The 17,275-nt window shown below is 50.9% G+C and overlaps 6 protein-coding genes across 6 annotated transcripts; 3 read left to right on the top strand and 3 right to left on the bottom strand.

Annotated features, from left to right (window-relative positions):
• Positions 1-1,561: 1,561 nt before the first annotated feature.
• Positions 1,562-1,918, bottom strand: Aspvir_003395 (uncharacterized protein; the record flags this gene model as incomplete). Its single annotated transcript, XM_043274979.1, has 1 exon — positions 1,562-1,918. One exon carries the CDS (start codon positions 1,916-1,918, stop codon positions 1,562-1,564), a length of 357 nt encoding a protein of 118 aa, XP_043130914.1.
• Positions 1,919-3,861: 1,943 nt separating this feature from the next.
• Aspvir_003394 (uncharacterized protein) lies at positions 3,862-4,957 on the top strand (the record flags this gene model as incomplete). Its single annotated transcript, XM_043274978.1, has 3 exons — positions 3,862-3,937; positions 4,004-4,389; positions 4,442-4,957. The coding sequence occupies 3 exons, from the start codon at positions 3,862-3,864 to the stop codon at positions 4,955-4,957; spliced, it is 978 nt and encodes a 325-aa protein (XP_043130913.1).
• A 921-nt stretch (positions 4,958-5,878) lies between these two features.
• On the top strand, positions 5,879-10,434 carry Aspvir_003393 (putative RNA helicase/RNAse III; the record flags this gene model as incomplete). Its single annotated transcript, XM_043274977.1, has 7 exons — positions 5,879-5,983; positions 6,042-6,070; positions 6,157-6,205; positions 6,266-6,518; positions 6,580-6,727; positions 6,785-7,867; positions 7,929-10,434. The coding sequence occupies 7 exons, from the start codon at positions 5,879-5,881 to the stop codon at positions 10,432-10,434; spliced, it is 4,173 nt and encodes a 1,390-aa protein (XP_043130912.1).
• Positions 10,435-10,580: 146 nt separating this feature from the next.
• Aspvir_003392 (uncharacterized protein) lies at positions 10,581-11,913 on the bottom strand (the record flags this gene model as incomplete). The annotated part of the gene is made up of 3 exons (XM_043274976.1): positions 10,581-11,529; positions 11,586-11,821; positions 11,890-11,913. The coding sequence occupies 3 exons, from the start codon at positions 11,911-11,913 to the stop codon at positions 10,581-10,583; spliced, it is 1,209 nt and encodes a 402-aa protein (XP_043130911.1).
• Positions 11,914-13,085: 1,172 nt separating this feature from the next.
• Aspvir_003391 (HNH endonuclease signature motif containing protein) lies at positions 13,086-13,880 on the top strand (the record flags this gene model as incomplete). The annotated part of the gene is made up of 1 exon (XM_043274975.1): positions 13,086-13,880. One exon carries the CDS (start codon positions 13,086-13,088, stop codon positions 13,878-13,880), a length of 795 nt encoding a protein of 264 aa, XP_043130910.1.
• Positions 13,881-15,104: 1,224 nt separating this feature from the next.
• Positions 15,105-15,684, bottom strand: Aspvir_003390 (light-sensor protein kinase; the record flags this gene model as incomplete). The annotated part of the gene is made up of 2 exons (XM_043274974.1): positions 15,105-15,423; positions 15,494-15,684. 2 exons carry the CDS (start codon positions 15,682-15,684, stop codon positions 15,105-15,107), a joined length of 510 nt encoding a protein of 169 aa, XP_043130909.1.
• Between the last annotated feature and the right edge of the window lie 1,591 nt (positions 15,685-17,275).

The following is a 17,275-nucleotide window of genomic DNA, read 5'->3' as shown; positions in this document are numbered from 1 at the left end:
CTGGGTCAGTATGGAAGTACTATTTTGGTCAATCGAAGACAGACTCTCCGCAGGAGGTTGCTGAACTCAGTTTCGGGGTTGGTTATAGCTTGAACTGGTGGGCGCAACGGCAATGCCGCAGCTGGGCCAGATTCAGTCATAAAAGACACAGGTTCTGGATTTGCAGTGGTGACTGCAGATTCCTGTATATCAGGAAGTGGTGTATAATCTTTTGTTGCATCGTCAGCTGCACTAGTGGCCTCCCTCTCAGGTCTAGTGATGTACGCTGATGGTGGATATTGGCAATTCCACCCCTTTGATGTGCATTGTTCACAGACTGGCTTTTTCATTCCACATTTTAACCTGGATTTTGCGCAATTCAGGCATCTCCTTTTCCGCGTTCCCCATCCACATGATGTCTGCCGATGCTTCTTGAGATCCCGCAATTCAGTAAATGTTTTTGAATATAGCTGGCATTTGTAGGCCCAGCAAGCACTGAAGCAGCTTATACATAATCTAACAGCACTATATATAGCCTCAGGCTGCCATGTCCACGGACCATCTGTGGATTGGCACTTTGCGCAAGTCTTTGGGGCAACTGATTTGATCCCTTGGCGGAGTGGGATTGCCTGGTTGAGTCCTTTAAGGGCGACATAACTTGAGCAACCGAAGTCACCGGAAAGCGTCTGGTATAGTTGCTTAACCGCTGGATTGTCGTGTTCGTGGTTGACTACACCAGTGCCGCTATAGCTTTTCAGCATCATCATGAAGATGCTTTTATAAAGCAGACGGATTTGTCAGAAGCAGACGCGACCTGGAAAATGCCAGGAATAGAAGAACTGTCAGGAATTCGAGTGGATGCGGGCAGAAGTGATAGCAAGCAGGAAAGTCGCGGGGATGTGTTAATCATGGTTCGACCTGCTGAGAACCATTGGCTTGCGGTGTGTCTAGGAGATATTGCCTGTATTAGGCTTGGCTTTCTTTGGTGGAATGTACTCCGGGGGTGTTTTGTGATTGCCGCCCAGGTTGACCAGAAGCTCTTTCAACCGTTTCTTCAACTCTCCTGAGAGTGGCCACTTGTGCGGGTGGTGCCAATCGAGCTGTGCATTATCTGCCTGGCCAAGGAACCATTCTTCTAGATCTCTGCGAAGTGTAGCGGCGTCATCCAAGTAAATGGTGTATCTCCTTTATTTTCTCTTTCTTTGGGCGCACCATGTTAATGTAATTTCGGAGATTTCGAATGACTGGTGGCAGTGCGGGTTCAGAATCGGAAGATGACATGAGAGAATGGAGGGGATGTTGCGAAGGTGAGAGTGGATGAAGGTGTTGCAAAGGCGAGAGATAGGTGAGGCCTAATGTATTGCAGAGACCGGTGTGGGAAGTAATTTAATGTGATGTTGGATATTCACTAATGGATGCTTAGTAACGAGGTCGTGGTCGTGTGGGTAGTGAATAGTTCTAAAAATAGCTTAGATATATGGAACTAGGTACATGAAGTTTTCAGTGCCAATCCAGAATAGCCAGTGCGTCCCTGGCTACCTGGTCGAGAGGTCTGGAGACTTGCTCTGCCGAGTTGACGGCGTCAAGGATCCGCGGGGGAGTCTCGGCAACTCTGTGTTGTGGCATCTCCGCTGTATCCTGGTCGTGAGGTCGTGGGCTCATGCTCTGGTCTGGCGGAAGTCCCGTTATTTCCTTCGTGCATTGGTGGAGCGGCAGGGTCGAATTGTAGCTGGTTCATGGGTATGTTGGAGGTTCCGTGAATATCCGGGCTGTCCTGTTGGTATTGCTGTGGATTGCCTTGGTGGGCTTCGAATTGCGTAGCCAGCACGGGGCTCTGAGCGGATACAATGGCGGCTGGTTGCCAGCTAGGCTCGTTGACATTTCTCCGTTTGATGAGGTAAAACCAAATCTTGCGCTTGGAGCCGCGTCGAATTGCCATCAGCTTCTTATCCAAGATTTGCTCGACTTTGAAAGGCAATGTCAACTAGTGTACTTCCTCGGGAATTGTAGCAGATATTGGCTGCTGCCATGGATCATCCGGGGCTTGTAATCGCGGAGATGACGCGGTGGATGCGCAATGTCTTCGGGATGTCCAGCTCGTAAGCCAAGTTCCCAATCCGCTGAAGGATTTTGAATGGCCCTAGTTTCACGGGCGACAGGACTGTGGAGCCTGGAAGGGAGTATCCAACATGACTGGGTTTCCTTGTAAGATGAATGTACGCTTGCCCTTTAAGCTCGATGGGCTTGTGTTTGTGATCAAAATAGAACGCCATTCAGCTTTGCGCGTATTGCATGGCGTCTGCCGCTTCGCTCCTCACTCTGTTGCGCTCAGCAATGAACTCGTCAGCAGTTGCCATTCTGTTATCTGTCGGTGGGGAGAATTCAGATTTCGGGGTTACGCCATATAAGAGCTCGAAGGGGTTGGTTAATGGTTAGACCTGAGGCCAGTATCGTTGTAGAATTTGTCTGGATATCATTAATATAGATGAAGCAGTGTCTGCACAGAATTCCAGCTCGTAGCCAGCCGGGGTCATTGTGACTGCTGTAACATGTGAATATGCCCGATATGACTTGCCGTGCTCGTCAGCCGGTGATCTTGGTGTTTCCGCTGAACTTTCTGGTAGTTCCTGTGGTGTAGTGGCTGTATGTGGTTGACCCGCTGCAATGACGGCAGTCCTGGAGGCGGACCTTTGGGGTACTTCGTGGTTTCTGAAGCTAATCAGCTTCATGATTTTGCGGAACTTGCAAATGCTAATGAGATGCTTTCATCATGTCGCATCCGCCCAGAGCGAAACCAGTTTAACTCCGAGCCCAGTTCTAAGAGAAATGGCGCGAAATACAAAGTATGAAGGGAATAAGAGCTGCCCTATTATCCCGGAGACTCTACCTCTCTATTGGTTATGCGAATAAAAGCATGCATAAGGTAATACGGTACCTAAGGTATCGGTTTCCACTCTATCCAATCAGCTGCTGACGCAGTACTGTACCAGTTGTCAGTCATGAGTCAGCGGATCCATGGAAGTGTTGCCTTGCAGTATTCTTAGTGTAATCTTACAACGATCTACCCACTGCACCATCCATGTTACCTTGCTTGACACGGTTGGGGCATGGTTAGGATGATCAGCCAAGGTGTTAAGGAAAGAGGTTTGCAATAAATAGTGCGTACATGGTAGAATCAAAAGACACAGGGTTGTAAACAGGTTTCAAGAGACTGCTGTCTCAATCTAATAATGCGAATGTATCTTACCTTGGTAGATATGTAACAGGATTACTCACACGGAAGCATAGCTTACTAATACGCGTCCGGAAGTGCCGACCCGCCCAGCCACTTTCCCCCACGTCATTTTTGCTTTAAGTAATCTCTTTCCTTCTCTCCTTTCGTGCTTACGAGATCATCTTCCCACGAAGTTGCAAGTCATTAAAACTCACCAGGGATCTGCCTGCTTACATAGCAAAGACCGATCTCCCATCTGCTTACCTCATCCTCATCACCTTCCCTGCCCATTCTTCCTCATCTACTCCCATCTTGCGTGACGAGTGACTGTGCCGTATAGGCAGATCTGCTTCTTTTGCTCTTCTCTTAAACTAGCTCGAATTGATTGCGTCCTGTGTGTTTTCGTTGGGCGCGTCTTTTGTTGTCTTGTTCATTTCCATTCTCGATGCATACATTAGCTCCTGCTCCAACCAGCATGCAAACTGCTCAGGTAAGCAGCTTCTTGTCGCGGTTTGTCATCAGATCGTCTTCCCCAATTTCCCCAGATCCCAAATCCCCTCAGCTGCTGTGTCATCCGGTGGGACTTGATATCCTTCATCGTCGTCGCCGTGATTTCCTCGGTCGCGGTCTCTATGACGCGATGGCGATCGACCTCGCTTGCTTCCGTCATGGATTTTCGAGTCTTCTGCCGGTCGCATCGACAGCTCGCTTTCAAGCACTTCTTCTGTGCATCGCTTAAACCTGGTACTAATGCTGTTGACGTTGTAGGACCATGCGGATCAGGGTAAGTGACTCTTCATGTTGTACCAGTTGAGAATACAGCACGTCTCATCACCCGCGAGCGTTCCGGCGCTTGCTATACGTTCGACCTGCCAGCACCGTTTAGCGCTCGTCGCATTACGACAGCTAACATCATATCTCTAGTGCTCCATGATCAGCTTCTAGCTGCTCATCAGCATCTGTCGCATCCTCAGCAAGCTCGACCCCAACCCCCTGCACCGCAACCTCCGCACATGCAGCCCAGCACGCCGGCTCGCGATCAGAATAACATCGATCCTGCCATTTCAGGCGCTACCATGCTGACTGGCCCACCGCAAACTCCCAGCCAGCCTGATGTAAGCCAAGAGTCTCCAAAAACGTACGGCAAACGGCCGTTATCCACCTCAAAACGCGCCGCGCAGAACCGTGCCGCGCAGGTACGTGCGCTCCTATGAACTTTCAACAAAATCTTGACTAACTTGTGCGTAGCGGGCGTTCCGTCAGCGGAAGGAAGCCCATATCCGGGAGTTGGAGGGAAAGGTGAAGGCGTACGAGAACATGGGAGAAGCGATTAAAGCTCTGCAGGCGGAAAACTACCAACTCCGGGAGTACATCATCAACCTGCAGTCTCGCTTATTGGATTCTCAAGGCGAGGTTCCGGAGCTGCCTGGCAACATCGACCTGAGTCAACCGCGGAGTGAAATTCCTGTGCCTCCTATTCCAAACTCGGGAACGACCACCTCCAGTGCTGCCGCTCCTCCGACTGCACCCCAGCAACCTCAGGCTGCTCACCCTCAAGCACCCGCATCAAATGATGATATGAACTCCTTGAACCGCATAGCTGTTGCCGGGCTTGGAATGCGCAAACCTCCTACCGAAGAGGCAAATTACCTCGGCAACAACTTTCAGGCACAGGCAAGGCGCGTCCGCCCTGATGAAGGACAAAGCGAAGCTTCCGAACTGCCCAAGCAGGAACAAACACACGGGCTCCCGCTCATATCATAGGTCATTCTCAATCACCTCTTATGAAGCATTATTCGTGTTCTCCTGCAATTTCATTGGTCCTCTTCTATTGCTGGCCAAAGGCCTCCACGTTTCTCTGCCCGAAAGCCAGTTCTGCGACGTTTTGCCTTGKTTGTCTCCGGTGTATGGCGCGATTCTAGTGGATCTATAGTATTTCTGGCCCTGTTTGAGGCGGAGTTCTCTATTCTTGCTTTAGACTGGAACCGGAGGGGGTTGGGTCATTGACATTGTCTGTATGATTTCGTGTTTTCCAGCCGGTTCTATAATGCAGGTGTCTCAGTGCTTTTTTCTGCACATCGCATCCTTTTCCTATCACTGGACCTCACCTCTCCTTTGCCGACATGGGTGGATAAGGTACACAATTCGGAAGGCAAGAGGCGGATCCCGCGCAAGGAAATATGGTGGTCTGAGATAATTGGCTTCATCTGTTGTCCAGTTCTTCTTGTGAAGGACCTGGAGGCTTCCCGCGTTGGTACATTCATGTCGCGTTATTGTCTTGTGACTGCGGATGCTCCTTAGATATGGATACCTGCCCCCTTTAATCAATTGTAGCCATGATGAGAATGTCTTTCACTGGCCCTGCTGGACTTAATCATTGAGACCTTGCTCTTGTCTGATAGTGAACAAAAGTCTCACTCGCTGCGTCTACGATATTAATACTGTGATAACATTGGCAACAAGGCTGCAGAGCTGCTTTGTGTGGTGTCCGCTCATCAACCCCACCCACCACCCTCTCAATATTTCCCCCTCAACTCACTCGGCGTTTAGATCAAACAGCAAATTCGTCAAGCCGCCATGCCTTCGGGATCATCTCAGATTTGTTTGTGATTTCCTTTGCAAATGGCAGGAAAATGAGGACTTTTCTCTGCTGTTTTGCCTTACCTAGATTGTCACAATTTCACAATGGCCTCCACCGTTACTGCAAGCCAAGATGCCTCAGCATACCAGCCACGGAATTATCAGCTTGAGATGCTGGAGGCTAGCGTGAAGGAGAATATCATTGTGGCAGTATGTTCCCTCATCCTATACTTGAATCTTCAGAATGGCAATGATAACAATCCTTTAGATGGATACAGGGAGTGGTAAAACGCATATGTATGTCTGCCTGTGCGGTCCTTGCCGGCTGTCGTTACTCCCCTCTCCCGTGCTGTACCGGGCCATATTTTGACAGTCAACTGTAGAGCGGTACTACGAATCAAGGCAGAGCTGGACATTTGCCCTCCAGATAAGGTATATTCTCATTGATTCCGAGCACTGCACTTGAAATTGTGCTGATCATTCCCTCTTCAGCTCGTCTGGTTCTTGGCCCCGACGGTCGCCTTGTGTATACAACAGCATGAAGTGATCGCGTCCAATTTACCAGCAGTGAGAACACGGACGCTCACTGGACTCGACAAAGTCGAATTATGGACCGAGCAGTCGATCTGGGATGCCGTTCTAAATGGTTACCGAGTCATTGTATCGACGCACGCGGTCCTTGCAGATGCCCTTAGCCACGGCTTCGTGAAAATGACTCAGCTGGCTCTGATCATCTTCGATGAAGGTATGTCTACAATCTGCGCTCTACTCATGGAAAGAATGGCGTTGATAAAGACAAACTGTAGCGCACCACTGCACGCGAAGGCATGCCGCAAACAAAATCATGCGGGACTTCTACCATCCGACTTTAACGAAATTCGGCCCCGTTGCTGTCCCTCGCATTATGGGCCTAACAGCCAGTCCGGTGGTCAGATCGAATCACCAGGAGCTCTTGTCAGTGCTGCCAAGCTTTTGCGATGTTTCTGGTTGACCTGCTGACTTGCCAACCAGAACGGTCGAATCCAACCTCGACGCGGTATGCAGAACACCACGCGTGCACCGACAGGAGCTCCTAAAATTCACCCATAGACCGCACTTGCAGCAGATTTGGTACACGCCGACTGATCCTACGGGGTTCAAGGGCGCAAATCAGACACTGGGGGCCCTTTACTACGCCTGGGAAACCTTGGACATCGAGGATGACCCCTATATAAAGCGGCTCAGAAAAAGTTCCCTTGACGAGGGAGCTCTGCAAAAAGCGCTCATGACGGGCAAAACGTATTGTCGGGAGCAGTTGAGAAGGTTCGTCGATCGCAGTCGCCATATCTTCGAGGAACTCGGAGAATGGGCTGCCGAGTACTACATCCACGCGTCCATCAAACAGCTCAGAGATCGCGTCTGCGACTCGTATATGAGCGGCGACTGGGACGAAGCCGAGAAAGCGTACCTAGTGGACTTTCTCTCGAAAATCCCGGCTTCAGAAATCCAGCTTGCGTTGAACGATCCGGATAGCTTTCGCATCTCTCCGAAGCTCGAATCTCTCCTCAACTTCCTGGACTCACTGGATGAGCCGGAGTTCTCGGGATTGATCTTTGTCAAGCAGAGGGCAACAGTCAGCGCCATGACTAGTCTTCTCTCAGTGCATCCTTCGACGCGAAAACGGTTTAGATGTGCGGCCTACGTCGGCTGGTCCAACGGCAGCGCCAGCAAGGACATTCTCGGCGATCTCTTGAATATGCAGTTGCAGCGCGATACACTGGATGATTTCCGCAGCGGCCGCAAGAACCTCATAATAGCCACGGATGTTCTCGAAGAAGGCATTGACATCAGCGCGTGCAGCGTCGTTGTTTGCTATGACAAACCGCCCAACCTCAAGTCCTTCGTCCAGCGCCGTGGGCGGGCAAGGCGGAAGCAGTCGACCTTTGCAATCATGTTCCCAACAGACGATGCCTCTGCCGATGTTTCCAAGTGGCAAGGTCTCGAACAGGCCATGATAGAGGCCTATCAGGATGATGAGCGACAGCTGAAAAGCGCCTCTGCATTGGAGAGTCTGGATGAGGAAGTCATGGAGCGACTTATTGTCGAGTCTACAAGGTATGGTTCTTTTCACTTCCCAATTTCCTTGAAGGTTCCAATAATGATTTCTTATTATCAGCGCTGTTCTCACAGCGGACATGGCCATGGCACACCTGCACCACTTCTGCGCCGTATTGCCTTCACAGCCTTATGTGGACGTGCGGCCCGTGTTCTCGTTCGAAACGAACGAGGATGGGCTTCTAAAGGGGACGGTAATCCTGCCCAGTTGCGTGCATCCGAAGGTCCGACGAACTGAAGGTAGAAGATGGTGGTGCACAGAAAGAGCAGCGATGAAAGAGACAGCCTTCCAGGCATATAAGGCTCTTTACGAGTTTGGCCTCGTCAACGATCACCTTCTGCCGTTGACGAAAAAGCCAGAACTAAAATCGCATGACTTGGGAGCTATGCCCTCGATATTGGAGACGGCAGAACAATATGATCCATGGATTGAATGGGCCTACTCATGGTCGTCGCCTGATATCCATCAAAGTCGGATCGTGGTGAGACTGAATGAAGGGGGAGGCGATGAGCTGTGTATGCGGTTGACGGGACCTACGTACTTACCGCCCCTCTCACCGATGACTCTGTTTTGGGACAATTCGACCACATTTACTGTGACCTTTGACGCAGCAGAGCGGGCGCCACTCGTACCCTTGAGCAGTGTCGAAGACATGAGGGCGATCACAGCACTCTATCTCCAGGCGACCAGCTCTCGGGCCTGCAGCTCCGAGCGAGATTTTGCGGCACTGTTCGCACCAGATCTGCATCATACAGAGCTGAAGGCGTGGCTGAATGCTTATGAGGGGAGTAACCCGGCCTTGGAAGTCTACTCGCGTAGCCACAACCCACTGCTCATGGGCGTGGTTCGGGATAATTCGCGTTACGGAGAACCATTTTTGTTCCGGAGATGGCTTGTCTCCGACCAGAACCCGTCATCTTCAGTCGTCGAGTTGGAATGCGATCCTTTTCCGCGGAGACGCAATCTCCTGCATCGGCAGACGCTGGCTAATAGCCGGGTGGATGTCGATGAAGAAATCCCCGAGTCTGCAGCCAAGAGCCGCATTGTCCCTGCAGATGCGTGCACCATCGATAGGCTTCCGTTCACAATGGCTATATTCGGCCTATTCATCTCCGTCATTGTAGAGCGATTGGAGATCGAGCTGATCGCAACCAGACTTAGAGAAATGATCCTGAGAGATGTCGGCTTTACGAGCACTGAGCACATCATTACCGCAATCACTGCGCCTGTCGCTCAAGCATTGACCAATTACCAGCGGTACGAGTTCCTAGGTGACTCGATCCTCAAATTCTCTGTTTCTTGCCAGTTGTTCTTTCAGCACCCGAACTGGCACGAAGGGTATCTGTCCGAGGGCCGGGACATGATCGTGCAGAATCCTCGTCTTGCCAAAGCCGCGCTGGACACCGGCCTCGACGCCTACATCATCACTAAGAGGTTCACACCGCGGAAATGGTCCGCGCCGCTGATCTCGGAAAAGTTAGACCGTGTGCCAGCCAAGCGCCAGATGTCGACGAAAGTGCTGGCGGACGTGGTAGAGGCGCTGATCGGAGCAGCATACATGGACGGCGGCCACGCAACCGCACAGGCATGCATCCGCCGACTCTTGCCCGAGATCAACCTCCACGAGGTGGACACTCGAACCGCAACCCGGAGTGTGGCTCCCGAGAGCGCCCGGCATATGCTGAACGAACGACTGAAGCAGCACATCGGCTACGCATTCGAAGACGAGTCCCTTCTCGTCGAGGCCCTCACCCACCCCTCCTGCGACTATGACTCAACAACCCAATCCTACCAGCGCCTCGAATTCCTCGGCGACGCAGTCCTCGACATGGTCATCGTCTCCGCGATGTTCAACCACCCCATCCAACGCCCGCAAGGCGACATGACAAAGATCAAGCACGCCGTCGTAAACGCGAACCTCCTCGCCTTCCTCTGCATGGAATTCGCCATCCCCGAAGAGAAACTCGACGTCGCGCAGACAGCCAAGGACTCCTTCGCCGTGACGTCCTCCCAGGAATCCGTCGAGCTCTGGCGCTTCATGCGCTACCGCGGTCAAGCCCTCAGCATCGCCCGCGACGCCTCGCTCGCCCGCCACCGCGCCCTCCGAGACGAGATCGCCTCGTCCCTGCTGCATGCCCCGCATTACCCCTGGCAGGCCCTCTCCCGGCTCAACGCGGACAAGTTCTTCTCGGATATCGTCGAGAGCGTCCTCGGCGCCATTTTTGTCGACTCCGGCGGTGACCTTGCGCCTTGTGAGGTCTTCGTCAAGCGGATCGGGCTGATGGCCTACCTGCGTCGGATACTGGACCATGGGATTGATGTTACGCATCCGAGGAGCGTGGCGCAGCAGTTGGCTAAGAGTAATATCCAGTTTGTGGCGCAGCGGGTTCTCGACGGGGAGGGCGGTGCGAGCTACAACTGCTCGGTTCGGATTGAGCAGGTGGAGGTGTTTGTTGTGACGGGGTGCTTGACGGCTGAAGAGGCGGAGGTGACCGCTGCGGTTGATTCAATTAAATTACTGACACAGAGGGCGCAGGAGGGTTCTACACCGTTGAATACGAGCTGAAAGTCCCAGTACTCCGAGACTTTGCGGAGATTCTGACACGTATAGACCACATGAGTGAATGCCATTTGATGATGTGACGCCCAAAGAATACCCTATGCTATAGTGACCGTAGGTATAAATATAGCTGAAGAACACAAATCCCCCGATCATCCTTTCCTCCTGGTCCCCTTTGCCCGTCCACGGCCCGTCTTGCTGCCACTGGCCTCGGGGGTCTCCTGCTCCTGTGGCTGCTGATCAGCTTCATCCTGAGATTCCACCCCGGAACTCGGCGATTCAACCTGCTCATCCTCGCTCGATGCGACCATCACCGCCTCGTCCGTCGCGTCACCTGCCGAGTGCGAATCCGAGTCCGGCTTCGCGACCGATTCCCACGCTCCGTCCGCAGATCGGGCTTGATTCCGGATCCCCGCGAGCACCTTCTTCGCCTCGCTCTCTTCCCCGTTCCATGCCCCGCAGCTTCCGCACCGCCAGCGGCCGAGCTCTTCCAGCGCCTTGACACCCGGCGGGGCTTGCCCGTTGACGAGTCGGCAGGTGGCGCAGATCAACGCAATCCGGTTCTTTGGTTGTGCCTCGTCCTCCCCGAGTAGGACATCTAGCAACCGGTCGTACCAGTGAGAGTGCTCGACATATTGCGGAGCGCTTGGAAACGCGTTGGGCGCAAAGCCGGGTTCGTCAAATGCAGGAGGGGGCGGTGGATGGATGTTCTCGGGTTGTGGCTGTCCTTGAATCGGATATGGTGGCGGAGATTGAGGCTGGCCGGGAGAGCGCACTGGCGATTGAGCCGGAGTTGGTCTTCGGATGTTGGCGGTCGGTGGGGGAGGAAGCCCGGTTCTCATGACGGGTTGTTGCGGGGTAGAAGGCTGCTTGCGTTTGGCGTCTGTCTTGCGTTTCTCGTCGCCGCCCTTGGGACGCGACGGCTTGGGTGACTCTCCGCCATACTTTTCCAGCAGCTGTTGAGTCGAGTTGTATTTCGTTGCGACCTTGAGCTTCTCGATAGTCTCCTCCCGCTGTTTCTGTAGATCATCGAGGTGTCGCTGGGTCTTGCTGATGCGGTAGTCAAAGAACTTGCTAGCTACGGCTCGGACAGCGTAGATCCTGCTCAAGTCAGACGTCATACAAGGACTCGAGCTTCTCCTGGGAGATTTTCGTACAGGACTGGGCCCCCAACGATGGCAGCGTATTCCGTCACACCCCAATTCTGCCAGCCGAGAACGAGTGCTAGGATAATCGAGTAAAGGAGGTATGCGAAGGTGGTGTAGAGAGTCCAGAGAGCCTTGAATCGACGGGCATGCTGGCGGTGATGGTCAAGTCGGTTCGTTGTCTGTGTTATCTTTGTGGAGAGGATTGAGAGGGCCTTTTCGAAGGATGCTGGAGAATTGTCTTCGCCCTGCGATCGTGCAATAGTCGTCAGCGCTCTGTCACTGCGCATTCCAGGAGGAGACACGGATAACTTACCTTCCAGGGCCACAGGGACACCATCACTGGCGGTTCCTGAATCGAAAGGAGGGAGCAGTATCAATAGAGATCGCAGGATACTACCGCAAAGTCATTCTGCAGCAGATAGAGGAAGGAGACCTCGAATTCCAAGGTAGAGGGTGATGGATGAAGAAGGTCTGGGTGTGTTTAGAGTGGAGGCTTGACAGGTTGCAATGACGACGGTGAGGAAGTTGATCAGCAGCTTCAGCACGGACCACCCCCTCGAACTCCTGTCTATTCCTCCCAACCCAACTGTCAACACTGCCAGCCATTCTGAGCTGGATTTGATGTTACGATCTGTCGCCTGAGCCAGAGTATTTATGCGCAGTGTAGAGAGGTATAGTTTGCCAACCTGTCTCGAGGTTTGAGGATAACACATGAGCCGCTGTTCTTATCAATTACAGTTTCATATCCATTACTGTACTGTATCCGTAGAGAGGTTACTCCGTAGAGGAATCTCATTCAGGATACATAATGTCATCCATAAGAAAGTTCGCTGCACTGGCGAACTCAATGATGCATTTTATTTTCTAGGACAAAGTACCTCTCATAAGATCAGTTAAGAAAAAGCCAACAACAGCGCCTTCCTTGGCTTCAAATGATTGCAGACACCTCAGGCATCTTGGCTACCGAAGTACAAATTGCCCTAACTAGATTAGGGCTCGGTCTGCTTTAGAATTAGCGCGGCCCACCCGCCACAACCTGAATGTTCTACCTCCACCTAATTCTATTCTGCCACTCCACAAAATCTTCCCTCTTCAGCCAACGAGAAACATTCTTTACCGACCCAAATTGGACTTCGTCTTATCAGTCTTCCTTCTCTAGGTAAGGATCTACTTTTCTAGTCCCGTTCTTGGCTCCAGGTTTCTTTAGCTGCGTGCGTAACAGAACCATGTCTACCCACTCGACCCAAATGGATGTCGACAATGCTCCAGCTCAATCATCCCCAGTGAGACAACGTTCGACCACAGCGATATACCATGGTTCCCCGCTACCAGCAGATGCCCCTTCTCTACCTCCTCCAGATGACAGGGAAGCTCTTTTGCTGGAACTTGGCCAGGCACTTGGGACGCAGGCTGTACCCGCGTCGTTTTGGGCCTGCCTCCAAGTAGCGGACTTATCAGCGTTAAGGGACTTTCATCCAAGAAGCTCAAGCGGCACCACGCTTACGCAAAATGTTATCCGACGCCTTCTACGCGCTTCCCCGCATGTGGCGTCAGAACCCACCGAAAGATCGTGGCTCATCATGTTCATCTTCGTCACGAGAATCGAACCTTTCTGATGCTGTTCCCCGTTCCAGATCAGCTAGAAAAATCGCTAAAGAACGCGATGGAGGCAAGTGCGTAGTCACTGGACGTCAGGAAGTCCAAGTTTGTCACATTGTCCCCCATTGCTTGTTAAAGAAAAAGAAGCCTACAGATCTCACAAGACCTATACCTGACCTTTGGAAGTTGTTGTCGCTGTTCTTTGACAATGAGCATGTCCTCCAATGGAAGAACGCAATCTTCCCAGACCCCGACAGCATCCCAGAAAATCTCATTTGTCTCTCCAGCAGTGTACATGAGGACTGGGCGGACGGATATTGTGCGTTCAAACCACTTCGTGTGTCTTCTGACAGTCGGGAAATGGAGTGCGAATTTCATTGGTTGCCTCACAAGCCCCATGGGCCGACAGACAAGGTGGATCTTTCAAGACGCCCGTCATCGACCACGGGTCTCGATCAGTCCGGGGGCAGGTTTTCCTACACTTTTGAAGGTTGTCGGATTCAATCTGGGCGCCCGTTCGTTCTGAAGACGAGCAACCCAGTCACTCACCCCCTGCCCAGTTTCACGCTGTTACAAATGTCGTGGAAGTTGACCCAGATCGTGGCCTTATCTGCGGCCGCAGAGGACCCAGACCCAGAAGACGATGACTACGAGTCGGAGACCTATAACAAAGAAGTCATAGACAGATGGATGGCAGAGCCCTGAGGCTTTCTCTCAGTTCGGCATCCACTACGCACTCTCCGCTGAAAACAAGGACAAACACAGAGGCTGCTCAAGCGTCAGCCCAAGAGCCTGCCGAGATTTTCCATGATGTTTGAGCGGCTGAGGTGGAGACAGAGGCAGGCACTGCAGAAGTGTCCTCCTTACCTTTGATGGCGCTGCAATATGCCCTGGTTACCTTTGATGGCACTGCAATGTGTCCTGATTAACTTTGAAGGCGCTGCAATATGCCCTGGTTATCTTTGAAGGCGCTGCAATATGCCCTGGTTACCTTTGATAGCACTGGAATGTGTCCATTACCTTTGATGGCACTGCAGTGTCATCTACACTAATTTATGGACAAAAGTCCTGCGCAAGTAGGTGCCTGGTCGTCATCTCTGATGGCGGCCTCCAGGCCTCCAGTGATAAGCTCACACCTCACCGTGGTGCTGGAGTCTAGTAACCAGTATATGACTATAGACTGGCGAAGCTAAGATGAGCTTACTCTTGTATGTCAAAATAATATCATACCACTGTAGTACTAGGAAGCATTTGTTTTTGAGTTTAGACGTTTCATGCTGCGCTCGTTCTTTATATGCTCCGGACCAACGAGATTCCCACCGGGTCCATTATTAGAGATACTTTAGCTAGTGGAGTGCTCAAGATGGTCTCTTCAACTTCGCGATACGGCGCACCTGTAGTCGCTCGATGTCGAGTATGTGGGCCTAACTTTCTGGCTTAATACATATCGACAAAAGCATCACTGCCAAGCCACAATCTCCAGGGGAAAACCACAGACTAGCTTTGTAGTCGCGCATAAGATGCATCGAAGATCTGCACAGCGCAGATACCGAATAGAGAGATGGTTAATTAACGCCACAACCAAACTACAGAAGAAAACCATCAAATGCATGCAGAGCTATCATTGCCCAGCGACATGATATGACAGGCTTCTCATCAATCAGTGACGCGTGATATGGATGTATTCCTCAGCTGGGTATATGTGAGGCAAAATCAATCAAAATGACAAAATCGAATTCAGAGAAAGATGGAAAACTCCTTCGGAACTTCTGGATCCCTCGTGGAAACAAACCCACAACACCTCCGCTCATGATTGATGACGACAACTGACAATTCCACAAATGAGACCCGTCGGAACGAGTTGCTGAGGCTAGGTGCCGATGATGATGTGATGAGACGATAAAAGGACAGGAAAAAAGTTGTAGAAGTTCAAAGTTCTTCATGGCGTTTGAACCAGCCTCCCAACTCCCAATGGCCAGGTTGGTAGGTGGCTGCATTGCGGATGTCATGGTTCTGAAGACCGTCGAAGAGAACACCCAACCAGTTGAAGTTGATGGGTTCCATGATCCACCCGTCAAAGCCGGCTTCAATGTACAGTTGTGCGTCTTTCTCAAGGAGCGATGCTGAGACAGCGAAGACGGGTACGCGACCATTCTTGCTGGCTTTGTCAGACAGCGGGATTTCAAATCCTCGCTCAAACTGGCGGATCATCCGAGTAGACTCTATGCCGTCGACAATTGGCATCTCACTGGGATATCATGGCCTGAATGCCTTACAGAGGAAAAGAAGTTAATTACCTGAATATCCATCAGGACAACGTCGATCTTATAGGGTCGTCCTCGGCAACGAGAAGGCGCAGAGTAGTCGGCTCAGCATTGGGGGCAGGCGCTGAGGATAGTTCCGCCGTGCTTGGCAACTCTGCGGAGGTCTCACGCTGGCTTGGCAAAGCTTTGGCCGGAGGTGAGGGTGGCCGCTCCACGTCTTCTGGCGGAATGCGTATCGCTGTCATTGGAACTCCAGAGTGGGTAATGGGTTCCTGGCCAGGCGGAGGTGGGGAGACCGGTGCCGCGCTCGGAAATGCAAAGTACCAAAGGTGGTATTTAAGTAATAATGTAAGATTGATTGCAAAGAACTATATAATAGTAAATGAGTATCCTTATATATCCAGCCCTTCATGGGTCCATGTTTTATCCTGGGTAGTCCTGATTATACCATAGGTAGTTTCTGATAGCCTACTGGCTGTTATCAGTGTTCCTTCCCCCGCACTAGAGTGTTGCGCCTAAGGACTTTGTAACAGGAAGGCACGACAGTCATAACCACAGGATGACGATTTCTAAGGAGGGATACCCCTTAGCCCCTAGCCAGGCTATCCTGACCAAAACATTTCAGGACCCCATCATCATTTCCGATGATATCATCTGTTCACTATTGTCAATAGCCATACTAGTACTGGTGATTGATATAGAGACTTACTTGTATCAATTTGAGTAAGGTGGCGGCCTCCATTTGAATCTTGACAAGTGGCATAGAGGATAGTTTTCTTAAAACCACCAAAAGATACATCTTCACAGCTCCGACTAAAATCACCACTGTAGATATGTGTTAGCAAGAGAGATTAAGTTAAGAAATATAATAAAAAAGGAAGTAGGTAACTAGGCGAAGAGGGAGTAAAGAGGTATAGAGTTATAATTATAGATAGTGAAGGAGAGACCTTACTTGAGCCGGCCAATGAGGTTCTGATTATCATTGGTAAAACATAAATCCAGATTGATTGAGGCACCGCTGACGTCTCCAGACGTCCTTAGGCAATGGGCATTAAGGAAATAAGGCCAACGAGAATGAAGATCAGATTTAAGTGTAAAATCTGTGCAAGTGTCTCTAATAGGGGCAATTGCAACAACTTCAAGAGCAAAGTAGCTCAAAGCTGAAAAAGCAAGGATTAGTAAATTAATAAAGTGCATAGTATGGGTTGAAAGAAACCAAAGAGTCTTATTATCAGTTAGTTAATACAGATGAAGTAGTTGAATATGATTTTGAAGGGGGGAGCACAGTGTCCTTTATAGAATTAATGTCAAAGCCAATTTAAAAAACCAACTTATTGCCAGTTAGTATAGTTATATAGTGATTGGCTCATGTCTAGTAGCAGCTTTATTACTTTATACTACATTTTGCACTGCATTAATAACATACGGCGGAAAAGCCCCGAAAAGGAAGGCACAGTCTGAAGGTAAAATTCAATTAAATTACTGCATCCTTCCTTATCTCGCTAGGGGGCATGCAGTTCAGCAAGGTCTTGGGAAAGTTTGACAAGGTCTCAGGGTTGTTTCTAATATATTAGCTCAGCAAGGTTAATCGGTAAGCGAGCGGCCATTTCAACCAAGCAGCCACTTTTCCCATTCGATTCCAACGCGTTCAATTCGAAGCTATCCAAACAGCTACTATGCCACCAAAATTGCGTCAAACCTCTGCAAATTTGGTGGAGCAAGAGGGAAGGATTCTCCTTGCAATATCTGCTCTTAAGAATGATCAAATTCACACTGTTTCTGAAGCTGCATGTGTTTTTAATGTCCCCCGCACAACTCTTCAACGACGCATAGATG

The sequence above is a fragment of the Aspergillus viridinutans genome (assembly GCF_018404265.1).
Source record: "Aspergillus viridinutans IFM 47045 DNA, scaffold_15, whole genome shotgun sequence".
Lineage (NCBI taxonomy): Eukaryota > Fungi > Ascomycota > Eurotiomycetes > Eurotiales > Aspergillaceae > Aspergillus > Aspergillus viridinutans.
This window is presented reverse-complemented; position numbering and strand designations above follow the sequence as displayed.